This window comes from Paramacrobiotus metropolitanus, unplaced genomic scaffold, assembly GCF_019649055.1.
Source record: "Paramacrobiotus metropolitanus isolate TYO unplaced genomic scaffold, Prichtersi_v1.0 Parri_scaffold0000007, whole genome shotgun sequence".
Lineage (NCBI taxonomy): Eukaryota > Metazoa > Tardigrada > Eutardigrada > Parachela > Macrobiotidae > Paramacrobiotus > Paramacrobiotus metropolitanus.
In genome coordinates, this window is record NW_026570227.1 from 225,202 (window position 1) to 247,548 (window position 22,347).

At 37.8% G+C, this 22,347-nt stretch overlaps 2 protein-coding genes across 2 annotated transcripts; one reads left to right on the forward strand and one right to left on the reverse strand.

Moving 5' to 3' along the window:
- Window positions 1-1,000: 1,000 nt before the first annotated feature.
- LOC129582185 (inositol polyphosphate-5-phosphatase A-like) lies at window positions 1,001-9,500 on the forward strand. Its single transcript, XM_055473626.1, has 14 exons — window positions 1,001-1,466; window positions 2,732-2,773; window positions 3,282-3,385; window positions 3,457-3,544; window positions 4,306-4,369; window positions 5,049-5,080; window positions 5,178-5,264; window positions 6,181-6,297; window positions 7,034-7,089; window positions 7,170-7,254; window positions 7,919-8,032; window positions 8,106-8,186; window positions 8,264-8,337; window positions 9,172-9,500. Exons 1-14 carry the CDS (start codon window positions 1,395-1,397, stop codon window positions 9,407-9,409), a joined length of 1,254 nt encoding a protein of 417 aa, XP_055329601.1. The 5' UTR covers window positions 1,001-1,394; the 3' UTR covers window positions 9,410-9,500.
- A 2,603-nt stretch (window positions 9,501-12,103) lies between these two features.
- On the reverse strand, window positions 12,104-22,292 carry LOC129582164 (sodium-dependent phosphate transporter 1-A-like). Its single transcript, XM_055473598.1, has 10 exons — window positions 22,182-22,292; window positions 19,271-19,572; window positions 18,281-18,448; window positions 17,252-17,540; window positions 15,067-15,865; window positions 14,245-14,369; window positions 13,774-13,965; window positions 13,286-13,392; window positions 13,087-13,146; window positions 12,104-12,569 (listed from the first exon to the last, which is right to left on the reverse strand). Exons 2-10 carry the CDS (start codon window positions 19,512-19,514, stop codon window positions 12,499-12,501), a joined length of 2,055 nt encoding a protein of 684 aa, XP_055329573.1. The 5' UTR covers window positions 19,515-19,572; window positions 22,182-22,292; the 3' UTR covers window positions 12,104-12,498.
- Window positions 22,293-22,347: the final 55 nt, after the last annotated feature.

The following is a 22,347-nucleotide window of genomic DNA, read 5'->3' on the forward strand; positions in this document are numbered from 1 at the left end:
ATTTAACTGTAGCTGGTGAGATATCGCGAATCGTAGTGCAGTGGTTTGCCGGGCGACTGATCGACTTCTGGGCAAAACAAATTTTCCTACACCTGCAGACACTGGCGAAGTTTTAAATCAATAATACATTTTTTAGCATATCGTAAATCGAAATTTTTTTATTAATAATGTCTTCTCATCCAGTTTTTTTGCTCTTCGCTCCGAAAATAAAAAAACCCAACCACTTGCCGCCTCCGTAATCCGCAAAGCAAGTGGTGTTATTAATCTATCCAATACAGTTTGTACAAACACGAAAAAAGAATTTTCTATTGGTCGCTTGTAAATTAAGCCGCCAATAATAACAACAAAAAGAGTAAGTAAAAATTAAAAATTAAATAGCAAAACAATGAACAATGAAAAAACAAATAAAATAATGAAAAATGAAACACTAATACTATTTTCTGCGTCTTAAAACAGGTAAATAGAGGAAGAATATTCAATGGACAACAGCGTGAAAAGTCATCAATAACTCGAAATTTCGAAATTTATGGCAAATGACAAGGCGGCACATACAGTACTACAACTGTAGATACAGAAATCGCGAATCGTAGTGTAGTGGTTTGTTTAATCACGGGAGCATGCGGAAACGAATTTCCTTTGGCTTTAATGACAGACGCGAAATTTTAAATAAAAAATTCTCCAAATTGTTGATCATATCGTAACAAAATTTTTTATTATGAAAACCAACAAAAACAAAGCAGAAGTGTTCGTCAATCTGGCCGATCTTCTCTTCCTGTTTTTCTGCTCTTCAAAATAAAAAACCAACCACTTGCTGCCTCTGTAGCCCGCAAAGCAAGTGGCGTTATTCTATCCAATAGCAATTGCACAAACAAGGAACAAGAATTTCCTATTGGCTGTACGTGGAGTAATCCGCCAATAGAAACCGTCGCAGGCGGGATTATGTTCAGCATGTACAAAAAGCGTGTAAACTCGTACTCGTGCCTCGCGGCCTTCTGAAAAGCCATGCTGCCACAGCAGCAGCACAAGTGCACGTTTGAAAGTCAGAGAAAATATGTCTTCCAAAGAAATCCATCCGTAAATCCAACCAGAGAACAATGCTGTGCATTCACCACGGCGAGCCGCGTTTCATTTCCCGTTCCTTTCAGCTGGCATTGCACCCGTTGAGCCACGGAGGAGGAAAATAATCACAGTGGCAAAGCTTTGGCATAGCGTTGCTGGCTAATCCGTTTCATGTTCCAACATGCTTTGTCCCTGCCTTATTCTGAACGGCGATTCGGCGTTTCCGCCGCGGAAATGACGGATCCCATTGCGAATTAATTTTCTCCCGTTCTTTATCTTGTTGATTTGCGTTGTTGTGTTGTTCTGGATTGGATTGCAGTTGCCTTCGTTGCGCCATGGAGTCCGGGAATCATGACGACATCACCGTCATGTTCGTCACGGCCAATGTCGGGACTTTATTCGAAATGGTAAGAAAAATGCTCCCTCTTTATTTTTAAAATTTTCGCAAAGTGAGAAAATATTTTTGGGATGTGGAATAGTCGGGTAAAGTCCGGATAGCGGAAATAGGTGGTCGATTTCAGTGGAATTTTGGCAGGAATTGTTGATTGGCCGGCGCAGGGAGTCAGTTCCCGGTTGTGCCGATGGCGTGTAGGCTTAGTCATACAGGGAAACGGGTACGGTGGTGCGTGTTAAATTCGTGTTACGGTTCAATTGGCATTTTTTTCATCCGTTTGGCGAATTGACGTGGTTTTGGCCTTGGGGCACATTACGGCTGAAAGAATATTTTCGTCGGATGTCCCATAAAAAAAAGCCGGTTTACCGAATTTCGTGTATGGCTTACAGCGACGTGCGAACCGTCTTTTGGGGAGACATACGCCGGTCTCAATGGAAATTATGAGAACAATTGTTACGGAAAAATGCGAAAAATAGCGAATAATTTTTCGGAAGGCAGTAATGAGTAAACTGTAAAATAATCCGAAAAATTTTATTTGGGAAATTTAAGTTTGCCGTAACTGATGAGGTTTTTAGAAAATATGTAAAAATATTCTTACAGTGCTGTTTGTACGGACAAAGTTTTAATTTAACTTGTGATTTTTAAATTATTCGAAGGCGAATTTAGTCTACGTACGGAATTTTGCTGAAAAAAATTATTCGGTATTAGTTTTCACAGATTTTTCTCTCTGAATTTAATCTAGTATTTTCATTAATGTTTTTGACAATTATTGATATCTTTGGAACAAGAAAATGCTCAATAATAATAAAAAGTATGTGTGCATATGATTTATTGCTGTTTTACTGGTGCGAACAATATTGTCTCTCACAACTGGCAACAGATTTTTGTTTATAAAAATGTAGCATCAAATGAATATTTGAATGGGTACAAAGTAATAACAAATTTATTATATATATTCATGGGCAGCAAAAACGGATAGAACATGTAGTAGAAGCTATATTTCTTTGTACCGTTTTGAGGATTGCATGGAGACGATGGAGTTGCTTCGTAGTAGAGTGGCTAGCAGATTGTCATACTTGTAAATGTGTACAAACTGCCAGTAGATGTCCTGCTGGGAATGTTTATATAAAAATTGGCTTGTCGTCGTGACTAACTTTTTTGTTGGTTTTTCTAACTCACACTGCCGCTGATGGCCGATGCCGGTGTTTTATCGACTAAACCCACTAAAGTTGAAAACGTTCGGATTATTACGTCAGTTGTAACAGATCCTGCTTGCAGGCGGATGTGATGATGAATCTATGGATCAAAGAGTTTATCCAGGTACGCTCCATCGGAGAGTTGCGTGCGCTTCTCTTCGCCGCTACACGAAATGTTGGAAAAATAGTAGCGTTGCTGTTGCAGGAAAAATAGGAAAAATAGTAGCGTTGCCCTTTTTTTTCATCGAAAATTAAAATTAGAAATTAAAAAAGTAAGTAGAAAGAACAAGCAAAAAATTATAAGAAAATTTAAAAAAATATTATTCTGTTTCTAAAAATGAGAAAATGAATAATAATCAAATAAACAAATTGCTGTACGAGCAAAAATTAGCCAAAAATTTATTTTAGTGTTACAAATTAAGAAAGTATATAAGAAAACAAAATAAAAATTAAAAGAAAATTAATCGAAACTTGTTTTATTGATGGTGGTGTTTTTGGCACATCGCTTGCGTATGAAAATCTATAAACTGAAATTTTAAAAATGAACATAAATAGAAAAAATGCGAAAAAATAAACACATAAAGAAAATGTGAGGAAAATGTATTTTGTTGATGATTGGTGTGTGGTGGCAGGCGGTGGCGTTGCGGCGGCCGCAGCTGATCGCGCTGCACTGCCAGGAGCTGGGCGGCAAGAAGGCCACGCGGACGACGATGGAGCAGACCAGCCAGTTCGCGAGGTGTGTCACGGCGTGACCGCTGGCGTTGTATTTTCGATAAAATATTAATTCTCCGCCGTCGTCGCTTGCAGGCAGCTGCTGGAGCGCGCCGAGTTGGCCGAGTACGACCGGGTGCGCATCTTCCTCGACGAGAACTTCCGCAGCATGGACACCTTCACGGTCAGCACATTTAATTACAATTAATTACTGTAATAGAAAAACCATAGAAATAATTTCTAAAAATTTAAAAAAAGCCGGCCTCAATTGCAAAAAAAATGTAGGTAAATTTTGAGAGCATTTTATTATAAATCTGCAGAATGGGAATAGAATTAATAATATTAATAAGAAATAATAAAAAAGAATATCGAATAACGTTGCGCATTGAAATTGAATTCAAATTATTGTTGATTTTTTTGTAGTTAAAATAGAATTTTTTTGTAGTTAAAGTAGAAGTGTTAAAATGGAAAATAGGTATTTTTTAAAAAAATTTAAATGATTTTTACACCATAAATCAGATTTAGTTTTTATAATTTCTCCAATAAATTTTCTGAAAATGTAACCTTGAGATTATAAATCAGCATTTTTAAATTGGTAATTTTGTTATTAAAAATTCGCCCGATGATTTTTCGCCGGTATATCGTCCCATATAAAAAGTCGCTCATTTTTGGTGACTGCAGTGTTTTCATTAGCCAGCTGCATTTAGATTGAATTACACGTCAATCGTCAGAATGCAAGAGTAATAAAAAAGCGCCTTGTTGTTGGTGTGTTGGGAACCGGCCACTTGTTGTTGCGGCGCGTGTTATTTTTAGCCGCGAAATTAAGTGGCAGTGCAGCCGGTTGTTTGGCGCTGCTGCGGCAAATGAAGCGCGTCCGCCGCATTGACGTCAGCAGCGGTGAGAAAAACGCACGTCCGAGACCTGAGTGGAGTGTGTTTTTTGCAGGCCCTGGGAAGCGCGTACTTTGCTCACCAGTCGCTGCGCACGGTGCAGCTGTGGGACTACGCCGGTAAGAAATTGATTTTTAATTGGAATATTCTCCGCTGATTTTGTTGCACAGTTTTTCATATTAAACATTCAGAACAATGTACATCCGAAAAAAGGGACAATTGCTTGAAAATATTTTTTTTAGCGGTTTCTATGCTTAATCGCTTTCTAAAATCTCTGTTAATTTGTTTGGTTTTTTTTAGATTTAGAAAATATTTCTGCGAAAAGGAAGAAAAGATTAATTTTGCGTTCCCGTATGTTGTGTTATAAAATTAGTTTTTAAATTAATGTCCGTTATCGTTTGGGCATTTTTTAAACTCAATAAATATTTTCGAGAAAGGAAAAAAATACTAATTTTACGCTGTCATCTACGGTGTTTTTGAATTGATTTTTAAAATCTCCCTTCGATTTTGTTTGGTTTTTTTTTTTAAATTCCGAAATATTTCCAATAAAAAGAAAAAAACATTAATTTTACTTTTCCGTCTACGGTGTTTTCTAAGTGGTTTTTAAAATTGATGTCCGTTATTTATTTGGGATTTTTTAAAATTCAGGAAATACTTCCGAGACGAGAGAAATTATTTTTAAAAATTTCCGTCCGGATTTTTAAATGGGTTTTTTTGTAATGCGCGACTAAATCCATTTATCGCCTGACTGCTGCCGGTGCAGCTGCGCGTGTGATTGACGACGTCTGCGTTTTGCAGTCGGGGATTACGTGGACGTCGTGGGGCGGGATGTAAGTATAATCCGGGATTGTATAGAGAAATGCCCCGGATCGCCGGGATACAATCATACAAACCGGCCATTATCCGCTTGGCTGATCCTGTTTGCAGATGATCCTCTTCGCGCCCGATGAACCGGCGCCCCCGCAGCACACATCCATCCACAAGGTCCGCTTCCCCATCGACCACCATCCGCTGGTGAGTACTTCCCGCCGTGTAATCGCTCTTCCCGGGGATTTGCGAGACAATTGACGGCCTTGACGTAGTGTAAGAGATTCCGCATATTCTCCATCTGATTTATGAATTTTATTTTTATTTTAATAATCGGTTACAATTTTTTAAATAATAAAATACAGTTCAAGAAAAAATAACGTATTTGTGAGACAACGGCGTTTTATCAGTTATTTCTTACATCAGACTTCAACCGAGCCAATGAACTTGCAGTGTCTTCAGTGTGGCCGTTACACTACAAAACTCCTGTACCTTTACAAAAGCGTGTTCACTCGATAATGCGTTTAATTTTTTTTATTTTTAAAGATATTCGAAAAATCCATTCGGAAAATAAAAATAAAAATATATTCGGAATATATTAAAACAATATTCAGAAAATTTTAACAAGTCGTTGTAGGACTTTCAGTATTCATTCCAAACGGTCTAAAATGTCAGCTCTAACGATATTTTGTAAAACAAATTTTTTTTTTTGCTTGATTTGTTTATTTTTTTCAGTGCAGTAGTGGTCGAATGTCAACGATGGGATAATAATAGTTAATAATTCTACAGTGAAAGACCTCCCGTTTATATAATTGCATGTTGGCTGCCTTGTCCGTGCGTTATCTATCATGTCGAAAACTGGTAAAAGCACGTCAGAGGCGCGGTAATTCACTGTAAACAGTTAACAATTACATTGTCCCTCCCTTCCGCCGGTTTCCGCCGGTGCCTGTGAGCTATGCACGCTGATTGCGTATTTCGCCGGTGTAATCATCGCCAGCCACTATCGCTGGCCGTTTTCGCCGGGAGATGTGGTGAAAATGCCTCCTTGAGATAGCGCTTGGCGTGACCGTGACAATAGTTGCGCTCGTGTGTGTGCGTGATATTTTGGCTGTTTTCTGCGCAGGCCAAAGGCAGTCGCAAGGGCTTCACGCGCACCCGCTGGCGGATTAACGGGACGCCGATGGATCTGGTCAATATCCATTTATTCTACGACGAGGACAATCTAGTCGCAATGGAAACGGTACGCAAAATGGATAAGAAAATTACTGGGAAAAAAATTACCCGATTTTATTTAGCCGGTCACCTTTCACACGAACAGGGAATATTTATTATTCCGTTTAATTTAGATGTACAAAATATTTTTCCCATTAAGCCTGCTTGTATTTTAATTTCTATTCGGTTGCTTCTAATTTTATCTATTTAGTTTCCATTAATTGCGTTTCTTATGAGACGATGTTTATTTAAGCACTGTTGTTTGATTTTTAGGAGTTGTTAGTATTTTTAAAAATTTGTTTGAGCATTTTTGTTTAGAAATTCTTTTCCTTAACTCCGGTAAAACTTTTTTTTATGAGAAGTATATTTTATTTGATTTTTGTCTGTTGTTTTTGTAAACGTGTTCCTGTAATTTGGATTCATTTTTAGGAAAATTTCGACTGAGAGTACTCGTATAGTTATTTCAATGTGTCGAATCGAAATTGATTTAATGAAGCAATTGATGTTATAAATTTATTTACAAGTTCTTTTCAGTTTTTCAAAATATTTACAAGAAAAGAAGAAACACTGATAAATGCCGTTCAGCGTTTTGGAATCATTTTGCCGTGTGTACAATGTAAATTCAGGATTTTGCATGCCCGATCGATTAATTGCATCGTTATCCGGGGCTGTTGTATTGGACGCCAGCTAACATTGCGACATTCAATTGAATTTACCAAGGAAATGGCAACATTTGGCTGAGCGTTGTTGTGCAATATTTGCAGAGCCCGTCGCAGTACACGGACGCGCGCGCCTGGGGCCTGCGCCACTGTATAGACTCGTAAGTGCTGCCTCTCATTTTCCCTCTCTTCCCCGCTTGTTCCCGATAATGGTGGGATTACTCGTGGTTGTATCACGCAGATTCCAAGCGGATGGGCCGGCCGGCGTGCCCTTCTTCATCTTCGGTGATTTCAACTTCCGGCTGGACGTCCACGATGTCGTGAAGGTGGGCCGACATTAAACATGATGGATCGAGGAATTAAAAGCTGATTTAATTCAGCCACAGTTGACAAAAGGATCACGCAGCTGTAATCCATTTTCCTAATAAATTAGCCTGTTATTCCTGTAATTTAAAATTTTTAAATTACAAACAACGAGTGAAATGATCATGCTGTTTTTATTATTTATTTACCAGATTAAATTGTCCATAATTCCTGTAATTTAAAAAATTGAAATTTAAAAATAATATTTTCAACGATCAAGCAGGTCTTTTTTTGACGTCCGCATACCGGCATTCAGTCAATTCGGGAACTTAATTTGGAATTAATTAGGTGCGCGAACGCGCGATTTTTATTGTTTTTATACTGACATAGGCGTTTGACAATTTCCATAATTTAATCTTCGGAAATTATAGCTTTAAGCGAACAGTTTCTGTAAAATTAGATACTAAATAATTTCTGTCATTTAATTTCGAAAAAAAACACGCGATCGCGGCCGTTGTACATGTTTCAATAGGCAGTGAATAATTTCCGTAATTAAATCTTGAATAAAAAATCCATTGCGGATGTTGTATTCGGTATTTTATTATTCAGAAATGATGTAAATAATTCCTTAATTTTAATGGTAAATTGAATTGGACGAAAATGGTAATGCAGTGCGTGTGTGTGCAGAAGCTGACGGAGAACGGGATCCGGCAGGATGTGCTGGTCAACGGCGTCGACCCGGCCGACACGACGCCGCCGCGCGCCCGCGTCTGCTTCGTGGAGAACGACGATCTGAACAAGGTGCGCCGGAATAAATCATGAATCAGCCGCTCTGTGCGTGACAATGCCGGGATTTTTGTAATTTTATCGGCAGTTGATCCTGACCATCGAGAAGAAGACCTTCGATCATCATGACAAGCACGACTACGTCTTTCAAGTCGACAACGGCAAATGGGTGCGCTCAATCAACACAACACTTTGTTTTTCCGAAGGGCGCGTTTGTTTAGCGGTTGAAGCACGCTCTGTTTGTAGTTGCGCAATTTCGACCATGAGCTGACGGATTTCGGGCCGGAGCTGACCGAGATGGAGATTAACTTCCCGCCCAGGTGACCGGTCGTTTTTTCAATTTTTTAAACATTATTTCGTATTATTTTTTAATTTTTTGGGCATTTATGTAATATTTGCTGCGGTATTTTATTCTGCATTATTTTATTGGACAGTTTAGTGACGGTTTATTTTTCGCTTGTTCAATTATTCATTAAATATTTTTTAAATTATTTACTAAACAAGTGATTGACAATTTCCGAATTACGTTTGTAATTATTTTTGGATATTTATTTCTTCGACAGTTTATTGATAATTTTTTCGGCGTGTATTCTTATTGTTTATGGAATTTTTATTTGTAAATTATTTACTGGATGATTTCTGGATGATCGCTTTAAAAATATTTTCAAAAACATTTATTGGTCGTTTATTTTTAGAATATTTATTGAAAAATGTCTGGCAGATTTATTTTGCATTTTTATTAATATTTTTCGCGGCCGATTGATCAGGAAATTGAAGATAAATGAGTTCATTTTTACGATATTTATTGAAAAATGTCTGGAAGATTGATTTTTCATTATTACTAATATTTTTCACGGCCGATTGACCAGCAAATTGATCATTAAAAAGTGGAAGATAAATGAGTTTACTTTTACAATATTTATTGAAAAATGTCTGGGAGATTTATTTTGCAATATTATTAATATTTTCCGCGGCCGATTGACCAGCAAATTGATCACTAAAAAGTTGAAGATAAATGAGTTTATTTTTGCAAAATTTATTGAAAAATGTCTGGGAGATTTATTTTGCATTATTAGTAATATTTCTCGCGGCCCGTTGATTAGCAAATTGATCATTAAAAAATGAAGAGAAATAAATGAAAAATCTGTGGACAGTTATCCGTACGAAGAGGACATGGATCGGGGTAAATTCTACATGAAAACACGCTGTCCGGCCTGGTGCGACCGCATCGTCATGAACGCCGCCGGGCGGCACTTGCTGGCCACGCATCACGCCGCCGTCGTCCGTCCCGAGTACGATCTGATCGGCGCCTCCGTCTGCATGGGCGACCACAAGGTACTCGCGCTTGGAATCTTCCTTTTGACGTTGACTAATTTCAGAAAATATTTTTGAGATGATTTTTCTACTGATTTTATTTTTCGTACGAATTTTACGTGATAGTTCGCAGAATTAAATGCCGATTAATGGCTGAAGGATGGTCGTAGTGCAGGGGCATACACCGTAAAATGCCACACCAAGAAGAAGGGAATTAACCAGTGTATTATGCGCCGCTGGAGCGGCTAAAATAATTCCGCGGCGCAAATAAAAACCGCCCAATTTTCTGGTTTGAATTTTGAAATTTTTAAAACATTGCTTTGACTGCCTCGTCAGCTGAGATTGACTGATTGCCTTTGCACGCGTGTGATGCATGCCAGTGTGTGTGTGTGTCTCCCTATTTTTGCCCCAATTTACAGCCAGTTCGCTGGAACATCGCGGGAATTTTTCTGCAGGTTTCGGATGGGAAATAATCGGTGTCTGGAATTTTTGGGATTTTATTGGAAATTTTATTTGGAATTTCTGGAATTTTATTTGGAATTTCTGGGAATTTTATCTGGAATTTCTGGAATTTTATTGGGAATTTCTGGGAATTTTATTTGGAATTTCTGGGAATTTTATTTGGAATTTCTGGAATTTTATTTGGAATTTCTGGGAATTTTGGAATTTTATTGTCGATTTTTGGCAATTTTTTTGGGGAAGAAATGGATCTCTTGGGATGTGCTTCCAGAATATTTCTTCCGTGGACGGAAATTAATTAATTGATGAACCGACGTGTCTTCCCCGCTGTGTGCGATAATCTTGCCTTAACCGTTGTTTTTTTGTGCCGTGCGTGTGGAGACGATGGTGGACGGGAGGATTTTGAGGATTTTAGCCGTTTTAGAGAAAGATGTTGTTTTTATTTTCCGGAAGAATTTTTATTTATTATCCGTCGTCCGTCTGTGTTGTTATAAGAATTAATAGGGTCGCATTGGTGCATGTTTTAATGGGAAAAGGGCTCGTCATCGCATTTTCCGCGTCTTGTGCAAATTAATTCCGCGAGAAATTGTTCAGACTTTGGCAGCGAGAATTTTAACTTTTAATTCGTCCGGATTTTGTGTCGGTTTTGAAGACAGAAGTTGACAGTATCGATTATATTGAAATTTGAAAATAAAAAAGATTCAAAAAATTGACTCACTGAAAGAACGATTATATTAAAAAAATTAAAAAATTGTCCCACTGAAAAAATAAAAAAAATTGTGATTAAAAATTGTCCCACTGAAAAAATAAAAAAAAATTGTGATTAAAAATTGTCCCACTGAAAAAATAAAAAAAAATTTGATTAAAAATTGTCTCACTGAAAAAATAAAAAAATTTGTAATTAAAAATTGTCCCACTGAAACGGCAGCAAAACGGCGACCGCTAAAATCAAATATCAAGTGTGCTAAAGAAAGTATTTTTTCCATATTTGTGGCTGCATGAAAAATTAAAGAACTGGTTTGTGAGAAAAAAACATTTTTCGTGCGTATAAAATTGAAATAATTAAATACAGAATTTCAGGAGAAATTTGGTTTTAGCGTGTAAAAAAATTGATAGAAATAAACACAAAAAGCGGGATAAAAATTCATCAAGAGGTAGGAAAATGAAAAAATAACTGTGAAAGTGATGAAAAAGTAATTGCATGGTTTATTACGTTGCTACAATTATATTTGAGCATATACTGCGGAATCAGACTCCATCGTACCATTGGAGAATGGAGACCAACTGCTGCTGCCATTCCTCTACGATTTCTCGCATTTTTCATTAAGTGACAAACTGCTGCATTTTGTTCGTGTTTGATCCGCACAGCAGATGCGACAACCAATGGCCATTAATTCTGATCTGAAAATTATCAGCTCATGCGATACGGATTACAAAGAAGCACAACTGCAAAATGGTCAAATTAAGCATAAAAGTGATTAAGTGTTGAAATATAGGAAGAACGAAATACGTAATTCAAGAAAGTGTATTGAGAAAAATCAGTACGAAAAAAATAGGAAAAGCGTGAAAAAAATTCGTTGAGTGGGTACGAAAAAGAAAAAAGGGAATTAAGCGCGATAAAAAAATTTATATTATACGAGTAGATTTATTATGTTAATACATTATTCTTGAGCATTTACGAAATTGCCGGAAGATTTGTTCGATGCCACTACTCTATGATTTCTCGTAATTTTTATTTAATGATAAATTGTTGCATTTTCATCCTGTTTGATCAGCAGAAGAAATCTCCATAAATTCCGGTCAGAAAAATCCATCAGCTCACCCGATACGCATTACAAATAATTGCCATTGCAAAACTGTCAGTTTGACAGAAAACCGCGTCGGTTCGTGAAGAAACAGCTCCCAACACCATTGCAACCAACCAGCCAAGAAAAACAGCTAGTTAGCCGATATTTTACCGGAGCGAACGTAATTTTTTCGTGTACAGTATTTAGAAATAATTAAAGAACACTAAACTCCTAAAAAATATTCTTTTGCATAGAAAATAAGAATAAACATTAAAGTGATTAAGTGTAAAATAAAAATAAGTAAATACAGAATTCAAGAAAAAGGACTTAAACCTAAAAATCAATATGAAAAAAATAAGAAAAGCGAGAAAAAAGTCGTTAAGTGGTTACGAAAAATAAAAAATGGGAATTAAGCGGGATAAAAAAATATATTGTGTGATTTATTACGTTAATTACATTATTCCTGAGCATTCCCAGCATTTTCGAGTTTACCGACATTGCTGCTCGATGCCACTGCTCTACGATTTTTCGCAATTTTTATTTAGTGATAATTGCTGCATTTTCTTCGTGTTTGATCAGTACAACAAATCTGCATAAATTCCGGTCAGAAAAATCAGCCAGCTCACCCGATACGGATTACAAATACAGCGCCATCAAAATGGTCAATGTGGCCGCCAGAAAACAGCGTCAGTTAGCGAAGAAACAGTCCCCCACACCGCTCAAACCAACCAGTCAACAAAAAGCCAAAAACAGCCACTTCTGCTGTTTATTGTACCGGAGCGGACGCGCGACTAGCCGGGTCAGTTTATAGGAACATCGGGCAACACGGTTAACAAACAGCAGCGTACACCGCACAAAAATAAATCAGCACTTTGGTGGTGAAATAAACAAGAAAAAGCACGGGGATCAGCGTGTCCGGTCTCAGTCGAGGATGCTCAGGATGGCCATGGCCGCCGCGCTCACCCCCACCGTCACCGGTAGCGTCACGAACCCTGCTCACAAAAAATACCAAATAATTAATTAATGTGCCAACTATCCATTTTTTTTATTCAAAAAAAGTAAATATTGCGCCGCTAATTAAGTTTACTATGAATTATCATGGCACCACTGAATTATGTCTTCTTAATTTAAATTAACAAAATCAAAAAGCCAGTAATGAATGTTTTATTGCTTTGTTCCTTCACGTTCTAAAACCAACATTATGGCACCATTTAATCATTTTTCCCATATAAAATTACAGCACCAATAAATTATTTCTTATTAATTTAAAGGAAGAAATTGAGAACACCGTTAATCTGTTTTTTATGGTTTTTATATTATTTGTATTGATTTCGCTGGTTAATTTGTTAGATTGACTAAAAACAAAAATAATCAAAATTATTGCACTCGAACCATTTTCCTATCAAATTCAATTATTACGTCCGTTAATTGTTATTCATCCGTTTTATATAATTTTTGACTGATAGAAAAATTAGCTGCTCAATGGGTACGGGGAACAATGTGACGTACATCCGAAAATGATGGTGCGGAAGAGACGGAAGTTGACCTGGCTGGAGCTGCGCAGCCATCCTGCGAAAACGCGGTGAATGTCAGAATAAATTGCGATTAAATGCAGAGAACCTTATTAATAATGATTAATAAATTTTTTGATGAAATAAATGCTATTTAAATGAGGGTATAAAAATAAATGCTATTTTTATTCACTAACCGACGGAGACGACGCTGCCGACGATGCAGTGCGTCGTGCTGATGGGCAGGCCGATCTTGCTGGCCACCAGCACCGTGCACGCCGTGCCCAGACCGATGCAGAACCCGCTGCAACACAACAACAACATCATTTAAAAAGAAACCGAAAAAAAAATAAAAAACAAATTCCAATTGAAGTTCATTTATTATGGGAATAATCGTGGATTAAATTCATATTTAAACGGGAATAAATACAAATTTTAATTACAATCATTCAATTCCCATATGGGCGGAATTTAACAGCGAAAAATTCCAATCGAATTCATTTAACAATCAATTACTAGGGAGACAATTTTATGGATTAAATCCCTTAGCTAAATCACAAAAACCACATTTAAACTGGAATAATTACAAATTAAATCTTCAATTAAAAGACAACAGCTATAAATTCATTGAAATTAATTCCTGTGAATAGTTTCCGTAAATATGAATCGTTCAAAAATGACTTGCCTGCTGGGGATGACGGGCGTGAGATTGGTGCCGACGGTCTCGATGACCTTTCGGCCCAGGACGCTGAGGCCGACGGAGATGCCGAAGCCGCCGAATAATAACAGCCAGAAGGGCGTCGACGAGGAGCCCGTCTCGGGGATGCTGCCCGTCGAGTACAGCACCCACAGCGCGATCAACGGCCCGATGGCGTTACTGCAACACACGCGCAACACACCCCTTCTTATCAATCTGCCACATGCACATTTATTTTCCATTTATAACGATGCATTCTGTTTCTGATTGAAATGTAATTTCCGCATGTACTATTTAAGTTTTAATGAAGTTAAACCGCATGCCCATTCCCGTGAATACAGTGCGGTTAATTAATTGCCAATTGCAATGAAGATGGGAATAAATCCCAATTAATTGTGCTGTATTGGGATAAATAATGACGACCATCGTGGCTGTTCAGCATCATATAAAGCACCGTACCACACGTCGTTGCCGCCGTGCGCGAAGGCCGTGAAGCCGGCCGTCAGGATCTGCAGGAAGGAGAAGATGGCGTGCACTTCCGGCGGATCTTTCACGCGGTGGAACGACTGCGTTCTCCTCCGGCCCTGTACACATTCACCCCATTAAGTGGTATTACAGACAACTTTGCTGAATTAAAATGCAAACACAATCAGTCAAACTTTAAAATATTAAAACTTCCCGAAAATTCGGCAAATAAATAAAACAGCTTTCAGAAAAAAAACAAAAATCCCAAACAACAATAACGCTATAAAAATTCACCAGAAAATCAGGTGCAATTGAACACAAATTAGCAATAATATTTAATCACTTAATCAAATGAAAAATTAGCAATTCCGTAAAAAAATTAAAAACCAGCAAAATTTGCTGAAACAAACCCATTAAAAAATATTCGGTAAAAATAAAAAAATTCTAGCGAAATTTCTAAAAATATGTACTAGTACTATTATACAAGTATTTATTTACTTTTAATACGGACCTGTAAATTCGTAAAACTGAATTTAACTTAAGACTGAACTAAGTTTAAATTAAAAATTTAAAAACATTAAATTAAATGCATCATAAATAAACTGAATTAAAATTTTTTTAACCGAATACAGTAACTGAATCCTAATTTAAATTTTGAAATTCAGGCTTTTTTGAAAAGTGAATTAAACTTTAAATAATACCAAATTAAATAATTCATGATTAAACTGTACCAATTTTTTTTATTAAATTTAAATAACATCCTAATTTAAATTTTCAAATTTAGGCCAATTTCGAAAACAGGTTTCAAACACGTACCCCGGGCGCCGGGAAGCACTTCTGATCCGTCCCCTCGGCGCTCCCGCTCTGACTCTTCCGTGGGAAGAAAAACAGTTTCTTCCCCTTGGGCGTGGCGCTCCCCGGCGGGCCGACCGGCTCACTCCCCACCGGCGTCTCCACCCCGCCGTACCCCGGCCCCGAACTCAACTCCGGACTAATCCGCACCTCCCCCGCCTCCCGCTCCTTCAGCAGCGGCTCCCGCGGCCCCTCCACCGCCACCGTCACCGTCGAATTGACGCTCAGATCGTTCCGCACACTCCCGTTGCTCCGCGCCCCACCCCCCTCCGGGGCGGCGGTCGTGTTCATCACCGGGACGTCCAAAAAGATCCCGGCGTCGTGTTCGTCGTGATGCTCGGCGACGGACGGGAGACTGGGCTCCTCGGCGGTCTTGGGGAGGACCGCCTGGCTCGCGGTCCTGGACACGCCCCCGAATCCCGCTAATCCCGTCATGCTGGTGCTGGCCGACATGGTCTGGCGGCGGTAGATCTTCCCGAGGAACCCCCCGGGTGTCCCGGTGGAGAAATCGCGGCGCTGCTTCTTCCCCACGGGGCGCATGTCGAAGACGGAGCTGGCGCGCGAGGGGTTCATGGAGGCGAAGGTGGACTGCGGGAGGTCGTCGGTGCCGGTGCCCATGGCCACGCCGTTCAACTCTTGCTGGAGCTGGATGGTGCGTTCGAGGATCTTCTTTTTTTGCCACGGGACCACGAAGAACCACACGCCCAGACCGGTGAGGATGGACAGCGTCGTGCAGATGATCAGGGCGCCCCACCACGGGATTCTACCGTCGAAAAAAAAATAATTCTTACTACATATTTTTCTAAATATTTTCCATAATTATTTCAATCAATATTTTCCTAATTCTTCCTAAATATTTCTGCAGTCGGAAAATAATAATAATAATTCTCCCTAAATAATTTCAACAAATCTTTTCAATAAATGTTTCAATAAATATTTTCCTAATTCTACCCTAAATATTTCTGCAGTCGAAAAAAAAATTTATTCTCCACAAACATTTTCCGAAATATTTTCAATGATTATTTTCAGTAAATATTATTCAGTAAACACTTTCCTAATTCTTCCTAAATATTTCTGCAGTCAGAAAAATAATTATTCTTCCTCAACATTTTCCGAAATATTTTCAATAACTATTTTCCTAATGCTTCCTATATATTGTCATCAAATATTTTCACGGCAGCGCTCCTTGTTTCTCCCAATCATTATCAGCTGTTTCCCAGATCTCCCATTTTTTTCCGATGGAAACCGAGATTCCCGGTAATGACACCATGGTACGTTCGTCATCATATACTGGATTTTTTTCCTAAATTTTTAATTCGATTTTACAGTATTCAGTATTATGATTCAAAATACCCCATTTTACAATAATTATTTAAATTAATAAAAATGACATGTAAAGTAATTATTAAAAATCATTATTTGAGTTTCGAAAATCTTTCCCAATTTTCTGTTGGAAAAATACAACAAAATTACGCTTTAAAACGAAAGTACACTTTAAGACAGCAAGTTAACTGTTAACACAAGCAATTATCTCAGCAGCAGACTCTAGTAGCCTTTCCACTACGATTTCCTCTGTACAGCATCGCTTTAATTCAAACTAAATTATTATTATTTCAAAATGCTTACCAATTTTCTAAAACATCCTGATGTTTTCTAATAAAAAAAAACTACTGTAAAACAAGTTTTTTAACTAATCGTCTTGATTCCGAAAGCAGAGGAACCTATCCAACAGAATGTCCATCGGCCCTTGCACTACGATTTTACCCTGCAACTGCTTGCGTTATACACGTAGAAAATATTCAGATGCATCAAAAACTCCATTTATTCCATAATATTCCAGAAAAAAATGCAAGAATTCCGTCAAAAAAAAAATCCAGCAAACCATACAAGAAAATAAATCCCAGCCATGTAAATCAAAATAAAATTAAGTCAATCAAAATTCAAAAACAAAATTCTTTAAAAAATAACATGACACAAAATTTTACAAAATTCCACACCTAAACTAACGAAAACGCGTACCATAAACTATCCGAAAAAATGAATTAAAACAAACCCTTTACAAATAAATTCATAATTCACATTATGTAGAACAAATACAATAACAGCTATAGATGGGTTAAAAAAAATGCAGAAAATATTAGCAAGTTACCGGTCAAAGTAGAGAAGCGTGGGGCCGTCGAGGAAGATGGAGAGGCAGTTGACGAAGATGGCCAGACCGTAGAAGAGCGGCATGGCGTGCAGGGCGGGCGTCAGATGGTCCTCCTTCAACAAAATGTAGCGGCGGATCAGCAGGAAGAAGCCGGCCGACACGGCGCCGGCCAGGAACGGCGAGATGAACCAGGACGCCACGATCTTGCCCAGTTTGATCCAGTGGATGCCGCCCACGCCGCGCTTCACCAGCGAGAAGCCCATCGTCGCGCCCACGATGCTGTGCGTCCCTACACATAACCCAATTATTCATTAATCATCCAGAAAATTCACCAATTAAAATCCATGAGAAATTCCCGTTAAAACAAACGAAAATATTCTTTCTTAAAACAAATCCGAGCAATAAAAAAAATCAGTAAAATATATCATATTAAGAAACGTTCGCCCGCTTCCCCCATTTATTTTAATACTTACCTTTTCTGAACTGAAATAAATCCAAGAAAATATTGAAAATCTATCATTTAAATTCATTCATTTTTCTAGGATTTATTTCCAATTATTTTATTATTTTCTTGTTCACTTTTCTCGAATTTATAAAAAGTTGTTTTTCTACACCAATATAAGAAAGCATCATCCCGTTTGCCCAGTTCCCGAATTATTTTAATTTACCTTTTCTGAACTGAAATAAATCCAAGAAAAAATTGAAAATATATCATTTAAAATCATTTATTTTTCCTGGATTTATTTCAAATTATTTTATGATTTTCTGTTTACTTTTCTCGAATTTATAATGTTATTTCAAATGAATAATATGAATATGTTATTTTGGTGTTTTTACCGAGCAAATTGCTGCTGATCAACACACGAAGCTTCTAATTTTCTTCCAGTGCAGTCTTTAATTAAAATTAAAAATACGGCAATAAATCGGCGAAATCCAATGCGGCGTAATAATTGGCATTAAAATGGATAAAATTATAAAATCGCCTATCTGTAATTATGGTAACCGGTGATGACGATGCGGTGGACGTACCGGAGACGGGGATCTTCATGAAGGTGGCGATGAGCAGCCAGATGGCGGCCGACACCAGCGCGGCGATCTCGCCCAGCATCAGCGTCTTCTCGCTGCCGCGGTACTCGCGCAGATCGGCAATGTCCTTCCAGATCGTGTCCGACACTTTGTACCCGATTAACACCGCCCCTAAACCACGAAAACGTCAACGTTAATACTCCTATTACTTATTTGGCAGTTTAACGTATTTTGCATTATTTTCATTGGTTCGTTCACAAAACAGAAAAACGCCTGCGCTGGTAAACACCAATTAAATCATTTCAGACATTTTTAAATTAAATTTCAGCCGTAAAAATACTCTGCCAATAAAAAAACATATTAAAATATTTTAAAAATATTCAGTCAAAAAGAAACGTTAAAATTATACTTACACTAATATTCAGCTGAACGCTACGGTAATGGAAAAACACATTGCCAACTCGACAATTAGTACTGATACTGACATTTTTACAAAATATAATAACATATTAATTTTATACCAATCAAAAAGCGAATAAAATAAAAAAATGCCTAAAAAAAGCGAATAAAATTTTTAAAAAACGATTAAAAAAGCGAATAAAATTATAAATAGATTGGCCTTCGTGTTATTATGTAAACTATTGTTTGTGGGTGTCCACCTGATCACCCGAACAGCGTACTAACAATTAACTGATAAAATAATCAACTATAAATGAATCATGCCATTATCAAAAACTTTCGTGATAAAAATGCGCTGCAGCAGCCACCTTCCACGCTGCGCTCATTTCATCAGCCGCAATAAAAATGATCACACACCCTGGCATATTTTTTCACTCTAGCCCCTATCCTCGCCAGACACCTCCTTATTTTTCCAATCTACATATTTATCATCGTCACGCAGCGACCATAAAACCGCTTCCGTGCCGTGGCATAATTAATTTTTTTATGATCATTTCTTTATTGATTTGGTGTATTGTTTAGTCGTGGACTGACCGAGAGATTCGAAGATGACGGCCATGATGCAGGCCTGGCGGAGCGTGAGGACCTTGGAGCCGACGGAGGTGCCGAAGGAGTTGGCCACGTCGTTGGCGCCGACGGCGAAGGCCAGGACGAAGGCGATGAGGAAGCCCACCACCACCATCCAGATGATCTCGCCCTCCTGACTGAACGCCCGGATGTTGGACCACGGCGTCGACACCGCCACCTCCACCAGCTCCGACACCGCCGTGGTACTCATTCTCCCGGATATATTTGTATGTACCTCAGTTAAAACCCGATAAAATCAACCCGACAACCTGCAACAGAACATTCTAGGTATTTTCTCCCAGTCGTTTTGTATTTTCATTTTTTTCTAATATCGGTATATTTAAATATTTTCTGTTATAGGATTAATTATGTATTTTTTCCCGTTAAAACAGTTTATTACCTCTAACTATAAGTAATTTTATTTTTTTACCAAATTAACTAATTATCAAATTTTAATAAACAATTTTTCTATTAATTTTTTTAGCAAAAATTTCCCGCGTCAGCACAGCCGCTTCCTGTGCGGTACGAACAAGAGTACGCATTTCTGTACGTCAGTTAAAATCCGCTAAAATCAACCCAACAACATGCAATTTAAATCGCCGCTCAGCTTATTTCCTGTGAGGAATTGTTTTAAATTACTTTTTTTAATTTTTATAATTTTGTTCTAATTAATACGCAAATTTCTAACTGAACTCCTTAAAGGGATCTTGACTGTCCAACGGTCCCGGCTTTCGCAATGTTAAATTCGGTATTCTACACACTAGTGTCAACATTTCCCTTTCAAAACGCTGTATACAACATATTTATTAGGCTGCACAATGGTTTAATGGCGCATTTTATGTCTCACTCATACTGCCTTGGCTGCCATATTACCAGCACTAAACCGACCGCTTCCCAGACATTCCGGAATTTTTTTACCCGTATTATTAGTAATTTCTGGTCATAATTTGAGTCATAACACACACGGTAATGTCGATAACCAACAGGTTTCTGGCGCGGGCCCACAGCCATAATTATGCACACTATCAATGGCCATCTCCATGCGCTCAAAAAACACCCACTTTGCACCTGACAACCCATCCACTCATTCATACTGTCAGCGATTTCCCGTAATTCCCCGGCCTCGCTTTTCTACACGCCACTCGACGTCCGTGTCTCAAAGTCCAAACGAGTGAAATAAAGATACCGGTACGGATCGATAATTACCATTTATCATGCTAATAAATTCACAAACCAGTTAAATTTTCTAAAAGATTTTCCTAAATTCTAAACAAGAAGAATTTTACTGTATTTTAATTTCTCAAATAAATAAAAAATACCCAGCGCTGTAATTCATATCCTGCAGACTTTACACTGCCGTTCAGTCATTAAAGCAAAGCATTACGAATAATTTCATGAGATAAATATTTCCAGGATTATTTTAGAATTATTTTTCAACCATGACTAATGCAGAAAAAATTTGAATAATATTAATAAATAATTTTCGGCGAAATTCTGAGCATCTGGCCGTGTTACGGCATTTTAGGCTATTTATAGTTGCGACACATTTGCATGCTGCGCATATATTCAGCTGTTTCTTAATGGGTTGTTTACCAACCGCCACTCTGGCAAAACTGCCGGTATTAACATTCGCATTTCGAATATTCTCCGCAAACATCGCAATCGCTGTATTTCTAAACTGTAAAATTATTACCAACAAAATGCAACAAATTACTATTAGCCATCGAAAACAAATACAAGTATTTTGAAACAATTGTTCAAAAATCGATATCCCAGCTCCAAAAAATATTCCCAAAAACCACAAAATCAAGGGCAGTAAAATTAAATTATACAAAAAATCATTATAAAATATTTTAAAAAACGAACTGAATATTAATGGAAAAAATTATAAAAATGGTTGATAATCTGTACGAATATTTAAAAAGCTTATTGGAAAAATTATAAAAATGACTGGGAAGTAATATTTAAAAAAAGCAAAATTCGTAATGAATCAAGAAAGCGGAAAACTTTTCCCAGAATATCAGGGAAAGAAAGCCGTTCAGCGTGCCAAGTCATTCCGCTCCCGTCAATTATGTAATGGGAAGGGAAATCAGATAAAAACGGCAGCCGACACTGCCGACTGACTGACTGGGCAGTGAAGGGCGCGCACAATGCCCGGGAAGCCGCTTCCTGATACAGGCTATCGCTCCCTCAAGTTCAATTCCACCCATCAATCGGGCGATCGATAAAAGTATCCAGCGCCGACCACCGAAGCAAGGGCCGCCAACAGAACAATCTTGTCACAACATTGTCACGACACAATATGGATTCTATGTCAACCAACCCGGCCAAGCATCGCTGCTTGCATCAACATTCCGACACACACCCAAACACAACCCAACACATTTTCGATTTTTCCCAAAAATAAATTTCCATTTTTCAGTTTCACATTATTAATTTGTTTTCATCAGCACAATCATCTCTGCACGCACAGTAAATTAATAAAATTAATTAAAAAAGTTTCCGGTAGACGCGAAAACCAGAACAACGACCCACCAAACCAACAAAGAATGCCTGGTAAATATTTACGAAAATAATATTTTCAATTTTTATTTCGGTTATTCCATTTCCGTAGCGCATTGACGCAACAAACGAAGGTTAACTGATTTTTTACTGATTTAATTCCACTGCAAAGTGCAGTTTGTATTCTTGCGCAATAATTTATTTATTTCTATCATTATTCAAAATTAAATAATTGTTTTAATTTTTAATAGAAGTATCTATAATTAATTCACACTCTTTTAATTTTCCACATTATTTACAATTTATAGAACAACTGTTTTACAAGCAGCTCTACTTATTTGCGAGATCAACAACGACGTTTTTTTAATCTTTGTACCTGCTAATAAAAATGTTGCAGTTGCAGAATAAAATACGCGAATAAATCCAATGACGGGGAAATAAAACGGGGCCGTTGACGTGGAATGAGATGATTATCTACAAGAATCCGATCGCACTGGCCCGGATATATGGGATGTATCGCGGGCTGGGCTGGTGCGACGAGA